Source organism: Eschrichtius robustus, chromosome 10 (assembly GCF_028021215.1).
Source record: "Eschrichtius robustus isolate mEscRob2 chromosome 10, mEscRob2.pri, whole genome shotgun sequence".
NCBI lineage: Eukaryota > Metazoa > Chordata > Mammalia > Artiodactyla > Eschrichtiidae > Eschrichtius > Eschrichtius robustus.
In genome coordinates, this window is record NC_090833.1 from 64,945,944 (window position 1) to 64,963,553 (window position 17,610).

The window sequence follows — 17,610 nt, forward strand, 5'->3', positions numbered from 1 at the left end:
ACATATAATAATGCTGTACTTCTAAGTTCCTTGCCTCTTTTACTTGATAAATCAATTACTTAAAATAAGTGCACACCCAATCGAATAGTTAACCCTTTTAAATTGTCCAAATGCATCTCTAATACAAACTTATTTTAAATCCACTTCTATGTAATAAAGGCTCAATAGTAATAGGTAAGCATCATGAATGTTGATGGAGCTACCTAGGAAATTCACAGATGAGTTAGAAAGTTAACAGCTGTGAGGGAAGAATAGTTCCTCCCACGCCTCAGATTTCCCTGAGGCGGGCCTTGGCTCGATAACACTCCTGGACTCGCACCTCTGCATTCCTCTTCTAGGAGAGGAGTTACCTGATTGGGCATACGTGACCTGGCCCCCTTCCTATAGGGAAAGTGGGTACATTATAATCTATACTCTCCGCAGTGCGGTGAGCTAAGAAGGGCAGGCTCTACCCGCACCACCCTCACCATCCTCACCAGGGAAGCTTGCAGTATAGTACCTGAAGTTCATTCAGAGGTGTGTCAAAAGCCCATTTCTCCAGGCATCTAATCTACATCCTCCAATATAGTCTTTAAGAATAATAAAGCTGAGAGACTGATCTCTATTGATCTGACCCCTTTACCAATATCTCAACTGGCTCTAGACTTAGGCCAAAAAGAGACAGTTCTTTCAAAGAAAGAACTAAACACAAGATTTATAGGCACAGAATGGTAGCAGGGTCAGGGTTTACTCTTCAGAGACCTCTACCAACGTGTGTGGGAGTATTCAGGGTTCTTTCCCAAGCAAATCCAAGATCGCATCTGTACTCAAGAACTCCAGGCCAACACGCGTCAGGCCTATTGATCCAGCTGTGTGGAGCCCAGAGGTTCAGGAGCACGCACGGCTGGACAACCAGACTACAGAGACCCCCAGCACAACTCCTCATTAACTACCCAAGGGAGAGAAGGGACCCAATAAGTTCACAATCTATGGTAGGCTGTGTAGACTTTTAGGCAAGTCACTTAATCTCTCCAACTCTGTTCCCTCATCTATAAAAGGGATATGAGGATATGACAATACCTACTCAACAGGTATTAACATTGCTGTTAAGAAGAGCAACAAAGAAGATATAAGATCAACATGCTCTTAAATAATGCATTTAAAGGAACAGGGAAATATTATTATTTTTTAAAAGAATAAAAGTGCCTGGTCTTTCCTCCTGAATCACATGCTCATCATTCAGAACCAAACAGGATAGCAGAGTTCTGATCGGGAGCCACCCCTATGTGCCACAGTGCTTCACATCATGTCTATTTTAGTAGATCTGTTAACTAACAGCAAGGGTGGAGTTTTTTGTTTTAGTTTTTTTTTTTAATGAATTTATTTATTTATTTATTTATCTTTGGCTGAGTTGGGTCTTCGTTGCTGTGCACAGGCTTCCTCTAGTTGCGGCGAGCGGGGGCTACTCTTCGTTGCGGTGCACGGGCTTCTCATTGCGGTGGCTCCTCTTGTTGCGGAGCACAGGCTCTAGGTGTGCGGGCTTCAGTAGTTGTGGCTCACGGGCTCTAGAGCACAGGCTCAGTAGTTGTGGCACACGGCATGTGGGATCATGGCATGTGGGATCTAGAGCACAGGCTCAGTAGTTGCTCCGCGGCATGTGGGATCTTCCCGGACCAGGGCTCGAACCCGTGTCCCCTGCATTGGCAGGCGGATTCTTAACCACTGCGCCACCAGGGAAGCCCAAGAGTGGAGTTTTTAATCAATTGTTCCTAAAAAGCACTTAGTCTACCAAACCAGAACATGATACATCAAATTCCTTTAAATTACCTGTGCTTACTGCCTTTTCCTCCTATCCTGATTTATTAATAAATACAATTATAATAAGCTGCTCTTTAATAGCCCATTGGTATGGTAATAATTTAGCCTTGCCCAATCATCTCTAATAAAACTTATTTTGAAGTGGCTTCTTTTTAGCAAAGATTGCTAACTCCCCCTGGTTTTTCTTACTAGTGAATGTGCTGGTCAACCATAAACAACGAAGCAGAAGCTCCTTAGGGTAATGCCTAATGAGTCAGAAAGAAGCAAGAAGAAAGTACAGCAAGAAGGTGAGATGCACACAAAAACCCTGTCTCACCTTTCCTGAACTCAGTCCAGAGGTTTCCTTCTTAAGCTAGGAAGGATTTTTCCAAGAGGAGATGATACACATGTCTTAATAGCATGGGAAATGTACCTAGTACCTAAGACAAAAAGGAGGTCAAACAAAGGAGGCAAAGATATACAATGGAGAAAAGACAGTCTCTTCAATAAGTGGTGCTGGGAAAACTGGACAGCTACATGTAAAAGAATGAAATTAGAATACTCCCTAACACCATACACAAAAATAAACTCAAAATGGATTAGAGACCTAAATATAAGACTGGACACTATAAAACTCTTAGAGGAAAACATAGGAAGAACACTCTTTGACATAAATCACAGCAAGATCTTTTTTGATCCACCTCCTAGAGTAATGGAAATAAAAACAAAAATAAACAAATGGGACCTAATGAAACTTCAAGCTTTTGCACAGCAAAGGAAACCATAAACAAGACGAAAAGACAACCCTCAGAATGGGAGAAAATATTTGCAAACGAATCAACGGACAAAGGATTAATCTCCAAAATATATAAACAGCTCATTCAGCTCAATATTAAAGAAACAAACACCCCAATCCAAAAATGGGCAGAAGACCTAAATAGACATTTCTCCAAAGAAGACATACAAGTGGCCAAGAAGCACATGAAAAGATGCTCAGCATCACTAATTATTAGAGAAATGCAAATCAAAACTACAATGAGGTATCACCTCACTCCTGTTAGAATGGGCATCAACAGAAAATCTACAAACAACAAATGCTGGAGAGGGTGTGGAGAAAAGGGAACCCTCTTGCACTGTTGGTGGGAATGTAAATTGATACAGCCACTATGGAGAACAATATGGAGGTTCCTTAAAAAACTAAAAATAGAATTACCATATGACCCAGCAATCCGAGTACTGGGCATATACCCAGAGAAAACCGTAATTCAAAAAGACACATGCACCCGAATGTTCATTGCAGCACTATTTACAATAGCCAGGTCATGGAAGCAACCTAAATGCCCATCAGCAGACGAATGGATAAAGAAGTTGTGGTACATATATACAATGGAATATTACTCAGCCATGAAAAGGAACGAAATTGAGTCATTTGTTGAGAAGTGGATGGATCTAGAGACTGTCATACAGAGTGAAGTAAGTCAGAAAGAGAAAAACAAATATCGTATATTAACGCATGTATGTGGAACCTAGAAAAATAGTACAGATGAGCCGGTTTGCAGGGCAGAAGTTGAGACACAGATGTAGAGAACGGACATATGGACACCAAGGGGGGAAAACTGCGGTGAGGTGGGGATGGTGGTGTGCTGAATTGGGCGATTGGGATTGACATGTATACACTGATGTGTATAAAATTGATGACTAATAAGAACCTGCAGTATAAAAAAAAAAAATGTCTGGGTTAACTATCCTGCATTCCTTTTTTCTTTCATTGTGGTAGCACACACATAATTAAAAATTTACCATCTTAACCATTTTTAAGTGTACAGTTTAGTAGTGTTAAGTATATGTACATTGTTGTGCAACTAACCCCCGAAACGTTTTCATCCTGCAAAACTGAAACCCTATACCCTTTAAACAGCAACTCCCTCTATGCTGCATTCTTGACTAAACAATCCAAGAGAGGGTCCCTCCTTTCTCTCACAAGCCTCTAGTCAAAATTTGCCCATAACCTTAATGATTTAGCCATTTGAAAATCTCATCCTACTAAACAGTCTTTAAAACTCAGGCTTCCGGGTGACAAGAACTCCCTGCATAACTCTGGGCTTCGCATATGCCAGCTTTCGTCAGGTAATAATTAAAGCTACCAATGGTCTGTGCCCATGCTGAGCTATGATCTAGGCTTGATAAGTGAAGTATTAAAATGTCTGTAACTGGTTTGCTCTCCATTCCTTTAATCCTGAGATGCTATACCTCTGTTCTTCCTGCTTTCGACAAGTTTCTCAAGTAGATCAAGAAGACAAAATATACTTTGTCTTAGAGATTTAAAAGTGGGCAACCTTGTCGTCATTCCATTTCCCACGGAAGGCCAAACAACCTGTCTCTCAAATCAAAAAGATATGGTAAGAGGAGGAAATGATGGGAAGGCTCGGGGCCAGGGTGGAAAGTCTTTCCTCCTTTTTCCAAAAGTGACTTTAACACAACTGCTTCTGGGTGCCAACGGATATGAAGTGACGAACACAGAACTTAGCAAATGTCTGCAACTTTGTCACTGGTGCCCTGTAAGGACACGGGCGATAACTCGAACTCAAAATATCTCAGAGTTTTGCAAGGCATTTCAGTTATCCATGCACTCCTCTCGACATCAGGATCCTTACATGGAAAGATTCTTTCCTGGCTCTTTCAAGGTGAAGTATAATCAAAAGAAACCATGGTTGTCAAAACACTTTGTAAGACTAAACAGATGAGAGGGATTACAACCGGGGAAGCACATGGGTTCATCACTAAAGATGCTCTGGCCAGGAAATGAGGAGGTGGAGCATCAAGATGCAAATCAACCACTGCCTGGCTGAGGCACCTTGGGCATGTCACCTGCCGTCCAGGATTGCTCGTTTATGAAATAGTGACTAAACTCCCTCCTTGATTGCCTCACAGCTTTGTGTGGAGGAGCAATACACCGGGTGTCAGTGGAGCAGTCACATGGGGAGTATACATTAGCTAGGGTGCTATTATGCTCTATGCGGTCTAACTACCCACATACTTGCTCAAGTTTGAAGCATTGCTCAACTTTAAAGAAGTCCTTCTGGGCTGCTTCACAATAAATTTACAAGTGCTTGTTTTTACAAATGCATTAGAAGACTTGTTGATTGAAAGGCAGAGTAGGAATTTTTATTGTTTCATTTTTTTAAAGAAAAATCTTAATTTTAATAATTTAATTTTAAAACGAAACCTACAAATGCTAATGCCATACTTCTTACGTTTCCCTTCTGTTTCTTCCTTTATATGTCTTTAACCTTTTCCTCTCTGCCCTCTTTCCACCTCAGAAAACGCACAAATCTCACTCATTTCTACTTAAAGTAAAACCAGCCAAAAAGATAACTTTCGATTTTGTTTTCTCTCCTGAACTTCTCCCACTCCTTCTCTTCGTAGGTAAAAGCTTCAAAAGAGAGTTGACTCTCACTTTCCCTACTTCCCCTCCTCCCATTCATCTTCCACTGCAGCCTGGCTCCTGCCCCTTTAGCTTAGAGCGTTCCTTGAAACCCTCTAAGCTAAAGGTCTATGATGACCTAACTACAAAATACAAAGGATGCTTTCCAACCTTTACCCATGTAGACCTCTTTGCAACACCTGGCTCTGTTGACCTCATTCCAGAACTCACCCCTCCCCAAGCCCTTGCCCATCTTGCAGCTACCATCTCATTTAATCGGTCCTTCAAACCTCCATAGCTCTGCATGAAATCATTCCATTAGCTGCTCCTTCAATGTCTGTGTTCATGGGGCTTCCTTCCTTCACTCTCTTCTCATTTGTTTTGCTCTCTCTTGGAAAGAGCATGTACAGTTCATGCCTTCAAAACTACACATATGCTGAAAATTCCCAGTCTACCGATACAGCCCAGAGCTCTCTCTGAATGCTATACCCTTAATTTATCACTGCTTTCAGTAATATTTTTTAAATTTATTTTATCCCAGCTTTCAAACTCAGCATTATATAAATGTTGATACAGTGGTTACCTAGGAAACTATCAGATCAGTTAGAGGACAACTATGAGGGAGGAATACATATTTCTGAAGATGGCTCAGATTTCCATGAGCAGAGACATATGAAATTAAAAAGTAATGTGGAAAATAAACGCCTTCAGATCCTGAGAAGTTATTTTCAACTTCATCTCCATTCCTCAATCCTTATAAATATTGCACCCCTTCCTTATATTGTGAGGGTTGAGTCCTAAGACAAACTGCCAAGCCTATGAGTATTGTGAACATACTCAAAAGTAGCTGAAATTTCAAATGCAAAATCTAAAACGCCGAAGACGTGCTGTATAATTTAAAGTTTAATAAACCCGTAAGGGTAAATGGAAAGCACTTTTTCATGGTATAAAATAAAGCTTTAACAGAGTTGCCTTAATAACCGAGAAAGGAACAACTTACATATTCAAAAAGTGACAACTGGCTAAAATAATTCTAAAATGGGCGGAAAGGAACAGTACTTAGCAATCAAGTATGATATTATAAAACATATTCAGTGGAAAGGAAAAATGTCACGATATATTATGCTTTGAAAAGTGGGTTATCAAAGAGTAAAATTAATATGATCCCAATTTAGAAAAAGAATTAATATCTCTATATATGAAGAGAAAAAGAAAGAATACACACCCAAAAAACAGTTATAGTGATGGTAATACATGTTTTAGCTCTCCTTTGTGCTTTTGTACATTTCCTGAATTTTCTATGACAAATGCTTCTTAAATGCACTTTTAAGCCAAGGTTACAAGAAGAATACAATTAGAAAAACAATCACAATACAATGTTCAATGAAAAAGGTATGGCTACATCTATATCAAGGAGCACATGCCTAGAGAAAAGACTGGAATGAAATATACCAAACTTCTAACAGTCCGTGTTAAAGTGCTCATAATTCTTCTTTCCTCCATCTTCCCCGATGCTTGGCAATACGGTTACATTATTTCATAATAAAATAAATGGTTAAAATTTTATAAGATAAAAAAAAGGCTCAAGAGGGAGTTGTACCCCAAGAGTTGAATTTGGTTTTGTTTCTGTTTTTATGTAACAGGGTCACCTACTCACTAAGTCCCTTAGGAGCTCCGAGACTCCTTCTCTAATTTGTAAAACGGGCACTACACCTGCCCAGGCCTCTCCCCACCCTACCCATTAGTAAAACACAAAGCCTTATGGTAACATCAACACTGCAATTTACCCAAGGGTTGGACTGCTCTCCCCAGTCCCCCAGGAATACCCGCACCACCACCCCCTTCCTGACCTTTTCATATTAGATGTTCGGTGCTGTCCGGATGCCTGTTTTGTATCAAATGATGAGAAGTGTTGGCTGCTTGTTGCCATATCTACACGAGAAGGCCTGTTAATAAAAAGGCAGTGAGGTTGTTACATCTTTGTCTTACAGGAAAAGTCTACATAGATTAAAGTATACAACGCAAGTCCTTCAATTATTTATATTATCTCACTTCCATTTCTTATCAGTTTTGAAAATCAAATAGCAGAATCCACTCAGTTACATGGTGAATATTCCTGAAATACAGCCCCAATAAAATAAACTTATTTTTCTTTATATTCCAATACACAAAAAAGAAATTAATGAAATCACCCCCCAAAACTCTCCACCCAAAGGTAACATTGTAGCTTGTATATATCCTTCCAAATCTTTTCACAAGTAAATCTATCTATCTATCTGTCTATATTTTTCTTAATTGAAATGGTATATTACTGTAGGGGAGGAAAAAGTTTTCGTCAACCCTCTTAGGGCCCCTGGCTGGGTCTGGAAATTAAACTGACAAAGACAGATCGACAAGAGAAAAGCACACAAATTTAATTGAATGGTTACATGTATGTGAGAACCTTCATAGGAGAATGAAGACCCAAAGAAGTGAGCAGAGCAGAAATCTTTTATACCTTTCTGACAAAGAAACAATACATTTGTCAAGAATGGGCAAAACAAATGGTGAAGGCCTAGGGGTAAATGGTGAAGGAATAACCTGGAATAAATAAGGGTTAATTTAACAAGATTTGTCTGCAGACTCTCTGAGCTGTATGAGTCTGTCTCCAGTAAAAACAGAATTTATGTCCTACCTTTAGGCAGAAAGAGGGAACTTTTTCAGTGTTTACTGCTTCTCGATTGCCTTCAGCTCAAAATGATTTTTATGTCAAAGAGGCATACGTATTTTGGGATAACATATTCTGGCTTCCTTCATTATATGCTTAATTTATCCTGAATCTTTTCTTCTCAACAAATACAGAGTTGCTCTATCATAGTGTCCACATAGCAGTCTACTGAATAGAGGTAACATATTTCGTTACCTATCCCTCATTTTGAGGCATGCTAGTTGCTCCCAATGTTTGGCAATTATCAATACAAACAATACTGCAATAAGCCCCTTTACTCACTTGCCTGATTATTTCCTAAGGATAAATTCTGGAGTGAAAGGGCAAGTATTTTGTAAAATATCTTATGTTTTAAAAACTGCCTTGTTTCCCATTATATATTTATACCACAGAATGCCGAGGTAACATAGAGGAGCTGGAGACCAATCTGGTTTGCAGAATCTTAGGCCACATTTTGACCTAGATCTACCTCACAGACACACGCGGAGGCAAGCCTACTGCAGAGAAGGAAACTTCCATAGAGCTTAAGAATAAGCCCTGCCCTGTATATAACAGAATCCTCAACCTCCCATTGACGATTCACCTTAACTGTCCACAAGCCATAGAGAAGAGAGGAAAGGGTTATTGACCATCCCTTTAGAAAAGCTTCTTTTTTTTTAATTCTAAGATGTCAATACCCTTATTGTACATTAAGTGGAGTTTGATTATATTCTACCTTCAGACTTCCCAATACCCGGTAATATTTTATATTCAACATTCATCTTTTCTTGAACATGTCAAGTTTCCTAAATTATACATCAGGTTAGGGGAAAATCAAGGTTCTTTTCACAAGGGTGGTTGGGTGTGGGTGATGGGAGAAAAGAAAACGCCATGGTTAAGTGGAAATGTAGCTTGAAGGCATGTTATTTTCCATCACAAGAACTTCTTACCAGGAGAATGGAGGAAGCCCTAAGCACTTAGGTAAACCAGACTACAGGGTACTGAACTGACATCTCAGTTTACAAGCAGGGAAAGAGGAATAGATAGATTCAAAGGGCTGTCTAGCCTTTTGGACCATTCTTGCCTATCTGTTCCCTTACAGATTCATTTATAAGGGCTAGAAAAATATGTTCTCTGAAATGTATATAAAAATGTCCCCATTTCTCATTTGCCTTATCTTTAATTTTAAAATTCTCCCCAATATTGAAATTTTTATATAATCAAAATTAATCATTTCCCTTTAATATTTCTGATTTTGAGGGCACACTTAGGAAAACCTCCCCTCCACAAAGATTATATAACATAATTTTACCATGCTGCTTTTTTAATATTTAATGTGTTGATCCATTTATAATTTGAGTATATGGTACAAGATAGTGCTGTGCATTTTTCTTAATCTTTTGTCATTTTTCCCAAGATAATTTTTAAAAGCCTGTATCTTTACCCCAATGATTTGACATACCATATATATGAAACACTAAATTAATTAAGTTCTGCTAAAATCAAGTCTGTTGTGTCAGGTAAATGTTGCATGTTTCAAAGCTACAATTATAGCATCTTTACCAGGCAGAAAACACTTAAATTTAGCAGAACTTAATAATTATTAATAAAACAATACTAGATTTTTTTCATTTTTCTGGGGTACAAAAGTTTAGTTTTTTATGCTTTTATATACATGTACATGAAGTCCCAGAAATTCTACAGTATTTTAAAATTCATATTAATATCGCAATAAGTACATCATGCTACAAACTGATCTTTTTTTTAATTTTTTTTTTAATATTTATTTATTTATTTTTGGCTGTGTTGGGTCTTCTGTGCGAGTTGGGTTTCTGTGCGAGGGCTTTCTCTAGTTACAGCGAGTGGGGTCCACTCTTCATCACGGTGCGCGGGCCTCTCACTGTCGCAGCCTCTCTTGTTGCGGAGCACAGGCTCCAGATGCGCAGGCTCAGTAAGCTGTGGCTCACGGGCCTAGTTGCTCCGCGGCATGTGGAATCTTCCCAGACCAGGGCTCGAACCCGTGTGCCCCGCATTGGCAGGCAGATTCTCAACCACTGCGCCACCGGGGAAGCCCCAAACTGATTTTTTTATTCAGTTTTTTTTTATAGACCTAATTCACTCACTTACTAGATAGTAAACTACTATCTAGTATTTTATCAAGAACTATTTTCCCCTTTTTTATGAGAAATGCTTAAATACATGGAGAAAATAATTTAACACACAAGTATATCTAGAATCCACTTTTGTGTACAGTGTGACCTATATTTAATTGTTTCCCCTATGGATAGGCAATTATCCCAAGAGCAATGAATAACTCATCCTTCAGCTAGCTACTCAGTAGCTTTGAAATAAGATTAAAAAAAAGATCGCATGCCCACTCAATGCCATCTTGGAGCGTTGTCTAACAGGCCCACCCAAGGAATATTTCATTCTATAAGGGATATATCCTTGTTTGACTTGCTATTTTCTATTGATTAAGGTCTATATTCTATAAAATATGTTAACTTGCAGATTTTTTTTGTCTGGTACATATGCAAATAATTTGGTACGGTTATGGTTTTATTGCCTTATAGGAGATTAACCAGTTTTGTATATAACAAATCTTATTCGAACATTCTTTCTTCAGTTCCCCAAATGCTCTTGGAACAGTTTCACCATCTTGATGGTTTCCTCATTGATAAGTAAATGTTTGACATGCGTTCACGCTAAAATTATCACACTCCGATGTAATGAATGACACTGTTATTTCTAACCCAGGGCAGGTTTCCATACATGTACAGGGCAGTTTCAGGCACTCTTTTGATCCATTCACTTATTTGCCTCTGTCTGCACCACTGACACAACTTTCATTAGCTTGGCTTTATTAGATCCTATATGACAATGGGCAAGCCCTCCACTTTATTAAATGCTCTTTGGGGGAGGGGGGGGTGTCTGGGACTGCTATTGCAACTTCATTCTTATTTACAAATTTTAGAATCAATTATTGTAAAGTTCCAAGAAAAGTCCTGCTGAGGTTTTGAGTGGGACTTCATTACATTTTCAGAGATTTTGCAGAGAATTGTAAACTTTACAATATTATATTTTTCACATCTATACACATTTATTCAGGTCTTCTCTTACTTCCTTCAATAAAGGAAGGAAATATACATAAAACACTGCACTGAGGTAAGTGCACCCTTGCAAAGACGCCATGCTAGATGTTCCTTATATTGCTTTAGTTTTAGAACGTGTACCACCAAAGCAAGCACAGTTAGTAAAATTTTAACTGAAAAAAATGACTTGTCTGTTCCACTTCTGAGTATAACCTAGACGTTAAACTCAAATGTCAGGAAAAAAATGTATTTTTAGCTAGAGAAAAATATTGTTATTGGGCTTATAGAGGTTAAGAAAAACAGTACATCATATTTCATTTACAGGTATAGGTATGCTAGAAAATGTGTCCTTATTTTGCCCTGATTTTACTGCTTTAATTTCTGTAAGTTTTTAAACAGCTTTATGGATACATTATTCACAGACCATACAATTCATTCATTTAAATTATACAGTCAATGGTTTTTAATATTCATAGATAGTATGTCACTTTCACCACAATCTAATTTTACATTTTGTCACCCAAAAGATACTCTATATCCATCCACCAGCAATCGCTTCGCATGTCCCTCCACCTCTAGCCCTAAGAAACCACTAATTTACTTCCTGTATGTACAGATTTGCCTATTCTGGATGTTTTATATTAACGAAATTATATAATATGTGGTCTTTCATGATTGGTTTTTTTCACTTAGCATAATGTTTTCAAGAGTTATTTGAGCTGTTGCATGTATCAATACTTCATTCCTTTTTGCTGCCAAATAATAATCCATTTCATAGATATAACACACTTCATTTGTCATTTCATTAGTTGATGGGTATATGGGTTATTTCCACTTTTTGGCTATTATGAATAATGCTGCTATTAATATTCATGTACAAGTTCTTGTGTGGACATATACTTCATTTCTCTTGGCATATAACTAGGAGTGGAATTGCTGAATCCTATGGTAACTCTACGTTTGACATTCTGAAGAGCTGCCAGACCATTTTCCAAAGTGACTGTGTGATTTTACATTCCCACCAGTAATGTATGAAAGTTTCAGTTTCTCCACATCTCGGACAACACGTGTTACTGTCCATATTCGCGGGTGTGATGGTTATCTTATTGTGGTTTTGATTTCCATTTGTCTAATGATGGATACTGAGTATCTGCTTAGCTACATATTAACCATTTGTATGTCTTCTTTGGAAAAATGCCTGTTCAGGTTCTTTGGCCATTTTTTAATTGGGTGACTTGCCTTTTATTATTGAGTTTCATACCGCTCTAATTTTTAATCACTAGGTAGAACTATTCTCAGATGAAAAGCTTACAGATTCATTTTTTATACTTTTTCTCTCATTCAAATCATAGTTAGCAGAATCAATTCAAATTTAATTTCCCCCAGTAAATCCGATACAGTGAGCTATGTTCCTGCAGGATGAAATACAAGCTAGCCCATTTAAAAAAGAAAAAAATGAAATAAAATTTCAAAAATTAATAAAAAGACACTTAATATCTTTGAGGCTTCTGCATCAAACTTAAAATCTCTCTTTAGGGGACGAGAGAAATGCATGAAGAAAGACCAGTGGATGTGCTCCAGGAGGCACCATTATGAAACCTACAGTAGGAATGGCACCCACTGGAGCTATGACACAGGACTCCAGGGGCGCCACCGACAGACTTCCGGGAAACCTACTGCTTCATATTATTGCCCATATGACCAACCTGTCTTTCTTACCAAAGAAAACTGCTCATCAGACCAATGTCCCATGGATGATGTTTTCAAATAGCCATTCTCATGGCCAGCGATCAGAGGAAAAAGGGAGGTGCTACTCCTGCTGCTGGGAGAGCAGAACAGCCCAGAAATTACCAGGCATTCCCCAAATACATGTTACTGTCAACTTCACCCCCTCGCCTGCCACCTATGCTATCAGAATCAAAGGAAAGGGGCTTCCCCGGTGGCGCAGTGGTTGAGAATCTGCCTGCCAACGCAGGGCACACGGGTTCGAGCCCTGGTCCGGGAAGATCCCACATGCCGCGGAGCAACAAAGCCCATGTGCCGCAACTACTGAGCCTGCGCTCTAGAGCCCGCGAGTCACAACTACTGAGCCCGTGCACCACAACTACTGAGCCTGCAAGCCACAACTACTGAGCCTGCAGGCCACAACTACTGAAGCCCGTGTGCCTAGAGCCCGTGCTCCGCAACAAGAGATGCCACTGCAATGAGAAGCCCGCGCACCGCAACGAAGAGTAGCCCCTGCTCGCCGCAACTACAGAAAGCCCACATGCAGCAACGAAGGCCCAATGCAGCCAAAAATAAATAAATTTAAAATAAATAAATTTTAAAAAAGAATCAAAGGAAAGAAATGTCAACATTTTTTTTTTTGCCATACTAGTCCTATCCTTTAGAGGGAAGATCTAAAAAGCTGAAAAAGGCCAAAGGGCAAGCACCAACACAGGATATAATTATTCTATGAGGTGAGATACTAGTGAATTTATAAACTAGATAAACTACCCCTAAAAAATTCATGCTTAGACTTATTAAAAAAGGCTTCCCCGACAAAAATTATAAACCTTCATATTATCTGAAGGACTTGGGTGGTTTTTACATTCTTTGTGCTTTTCCATAAGAGGAAGAGCTCAAGGAGGTGGAGAAACTTAACTTGGAAGAAAGAAGAGTTAGAGGAAAGCAGAGAAAAAGAAAGAATACGAGAGCTATTTCCAGACACTTCCCTCCCTTGTTCACTTGGAAGGTTCCAATTCATCCTTCTAGATCAGCTTCTCTGGAGCTGTATCCTACTCCCAAATGATTCAGAAAAATACATAACAGTGAGTATACAGACAGAGAATAATACACAAATGTGGCAAAATGCTAAAAAGGGATTCAGGGTATAGAGAAGTTCTCTGTATTATTCTCATACCTTTACTCTAAGTATGGAGTTACTGCAAAATAAGACGTTTTTAAAAGACAGCTCCTGTAGCAAAGGGCAGAGAACAGGGATTAAATAGGAGTGGCCACTAGGCCTCCGGCACCTGTGGACCAGCCAACACCAGTGGAGAATGCCAAGCCCTTGGGGTCAGGGGCACACCAACAGGTCCAGCCATCACAGGTGTGCTTCAGGAGCAGAGGCAGCAAGGACAGAGGTCACTGCAAAAACAGCCGATGAGAGGTCAACCAGAGAGCAACACCCAGACCAGGGCTCCATCCCTGTGTCACTTCCTCCTGCCCCCAGAGGCCATCTGGGAAGGAGGAGAGGAAGGGGGAACCTTTGAGAAGGGAGATGTCAGCCCGATGCAGAGTTTAAATTTTTACTTGCCTGGGCATTTACCTCTCCTACTCCCCCAAGAAAATCTGAGTCCCTCCGAAAGAGGCTGTCTGAATTTTGAACAGATGATGTCATGTTTAATTGACAACTTAATGTTTTTTTTCCCATCCTCAAGGGAGATGAGAGTTCAAGGACAAAGTGAGGACAGGTGAAAAGAATAAAAGTTCATTTTTGGATAAAAGATAAAGCATGCCCAGACCCTACTCACTAAGAAAATGGAGGGTGGGACTTACTGTCTCTTTAGAAAAAAGAAAGTACCCCAATAGATGCTGTTTTTCTTGCCCAGAGCCACAGCAAATCACTGACAGAGTTGGAAACTAAAATCAGAGCCTGTATCTTTTCAGCTTCTTTCCTTAGGCAAAGCAAACTGTACTCCACATTATTTAAAACAAGCAACAATAGAATGTTAGTTGGCAAGAGACATACACAGCACCTGTTTCATTTTGCTGGGGTTTTTTTTTACTGATTTTTTTTAATTTAAAATAAAATCCCTTCCCTACTGGAAGGTTCTCTTATTTCTAGTGGAAAACTTCTACCTCATCTTTTAATTATCCTTCTTCAGTTCCGTACTATAGTGCGAATTAGGAGAAAGCATGCTGCAACACAGGCAGAATGCTGGATTCTACCCTAGCTGTGCAAGCAGTGTGACTACGGACCAATCTCTCACCTCTGCCAGGGGCTGGGGGTGGGGTGAGTAGGAAGCAGGGAGGCTACTGTTTAACGTGTGTAGAGTTTACGTTTTACAACATGAAAAGAGTTACGGAGGTGAATGGTGGTGATTGTTGCACCACATTATGACTGTATTTATTAATACTACTGCAGTGGTGGTTATGACGGTTAAAGTGTATGTTACATGTATTTTACAACGATAAAAACAAAAACAAAAATGGGGGACTTCCCTGGTGGCACAGTGGTTAAGAATCCGCCTGCCAATGCAGGGGACAACGGGTTCGAGCCCTGGTCCAGGAAGATCCCACATGCCGCGGAGCAACTAAGCCCGTGTGCCACAACTCCTGAGCCTGTGTGCCACAACCACTGTAGCCCGTGTGCCTAGAGCCTGTGCTCCACAGCAAGAGAAGCCACCGCAATGAGAAGCCCACGCACTGCAGCAAAGAGTAGCCCCCATTCACCACAACTAGAGAAAGCCTGTGCACAGCAACGAAGACCCAACGCAGCCATAAATAAATAAATAAATAAATTTATTTTAAAAAGAAATAAAAGTTGGTGGGGGGGGGAAAGCAGCACACACACAAAAGCCAGAAGAGGGCTAACAATACATTTGTCCTGTCTACCTCACAGGGTTTCTCTGAGGAAGCAATGCATTCCATTTTGTAAAATCACTTTTTAAACTGGAACGTGACATAAACGTGGGGCTGATGTTGTTAGAAGAGTTAAGTGATTGGGGCCAAGAACTTCCCATTAGACAGACTGCTGCACTCCTGCTACTCAGCAGTTCAAGTTTCCCGCAGTCACAGCCAGAGGCCACTTAGTGGCACTCTGCCACTTTCCTTAGTCCCTCAAAGGAGGGATGCAGAGCCTTTTCAGGATGCAGAGCAAATGGAGGTTTTCAGCATAACACTGAATGGGGGTAACTGTTTATCATTTCTTTTAAAACGCCACCTAAAACAAAGATTAGCAAAAAAAGAAATTTCTAAAAAGCAATGTTGAAAACAAGCTTTCCTTTCATTTGTCTCATGATCCATGAGGGAAAGAAAAATCAAGGCTACCCAAAAGTTTTCCAGGCTAGATAATGTGTCTCTCCTCTGGGTTCCATGGTCAGAATTTAAAACCCATCATAGTATGATGAATGGTCTACTTTTCAGTTGCTGTGAGTAGCTTACAAGTTTTTTAAGGACAAGGACTCTCTTAGCCCAGAGAAGCTCAATAAGTTTTGGTTGAATGAATGACATTTGTATTTATTCTATATATATTAGCACCCTTGTGCCAAACACAGTATCAATACTTGGCATTTTATGTCACCTCTGTAGATCACAGAAAGTACCCATGAATATCATGGAGTCCTCATTCACAAGCAAGCAGCTGACAGTAAATATTACGGCTTCCCCCACAAACATCTACTAGATGAGACAAGCAAAACAGAAGGGGAAACATACAAATACTCAGGTAATTAAGCGCCAAAGTTTAATTTTCTTTAGCTCTTCAATGTGTGGCTGTTTTCATAGTGGTGTACTGTATACATTCAGCCTGTGGTACCAAGTGGGCACATAAAATGGTTTTGTTATACAGGGATGATATTGCCTTTAAAAAAAGCTAATATTGAAGAGGGGTGATGGCACATAATGCTGTATATTAAGGCCCAGTTAGCTAGCTCATGGCAAGGCTCAAATTCTGCCCCACCCACTAAGCTAAGAAGATAACGACTACGGCCCCAAACCACAAAAGAAAGTCAAGTCTGGGTCCCACACTTCCCTGGTTTCTAAAATATAGTCACCTGTAATGACCTGAAATAAGATATTCTATAACCCACTAATCTAAAACAATCACCAAAGAAATCCATTCATACCACTTGAATGGTCACTAAAGACTTTCCACACCGGGTCTTCCCTGGTGGCGCAGTGGTTAAGAATCCGCCTGCCAATGCAAGGGACACAGGTTCGAGCCCTGGTCCAGGAAGATCCCACATGCCACGGAGCAACAAAGCCTGTGCACCACAACTACTGAGCCCGCGTGCCTAGAGCCCATGCTCCGCAACAAGAGAAGCCACTGCCATGAGAAGCCCACGCACCTCACCAAAGAGTAGCCCCTGCTTGCGGCAACTAGAGAAAGCCTCGTGCAGCAACAAAGACCCAACGCAGCCAAAAATAAATAAAATAAATAAATTTTTAAAAAAAGACTTTCCACACCTGTGAACCGATGAACTATCAGAAGAAAAACAAGCTATGCATGAAATTCATGTCAAACTCATGTTCGTATAATCTGCCCATAGATGCAGTCCTGCCCTTTCTAAAATGAGCCAAAGACGTAAGTGTAAATTTTGTGTTGAAAAGTAGAAAGCAAGTCAAAACTATAGGAAGATCTCTGAGCATGAGGTCAAAAAACCTATAAGCATTTTTCATATGCAGAGGGCACTGTGACTTTATTAAAAAAAGGGAGGGGGCTGCCTACATTCCCCCAATCAGCCCATGGCTAAGAGACACAATACAACAGCCTGTAGGAGCACAGATCGGCCAACTTTTAGCACCATGGAGTCACAGTCAGCACTCTGAATGACTTTGGGCAACTGATTTAACATTTTCCCACCTCGTTTTCCTTCTCTGTAAAAGGGGAGATCAATTAACACGGTTGTTATTTAAGATACAAAGAC

General features: G+C 39.9%; 1 protein-coding gene across 3 annotated transcripts in view; it reads right to left on the reverse strand.

Moving 5' to 3' along the window:
- The window catches only part of TTC39B (tetratricopeptide repeat domain 39B), a 139,480-nt gene that overhangs the window by 64,650 nt on the left and 57,220 nt on the right, over positions 1 to 17,610 (reverse strand). For all 3 annotated transcript variants that reach the window (XM_068552868.1, XM_068552866.1, XM_068552867.1), the window contains one exon: positions 7,051 to 7,146. In XM_068552868.1, coding sequence (XP_068408969.1) covers positions 7,051 to 7,130 — 80 coding nt within the window. In that variant the 5' untranslated portion in view covers positions 7,131 to 7,146. The remainder of the gene's footprint in view (positions 1 to 7,050; positions 7,147 to 17,610) is intronic.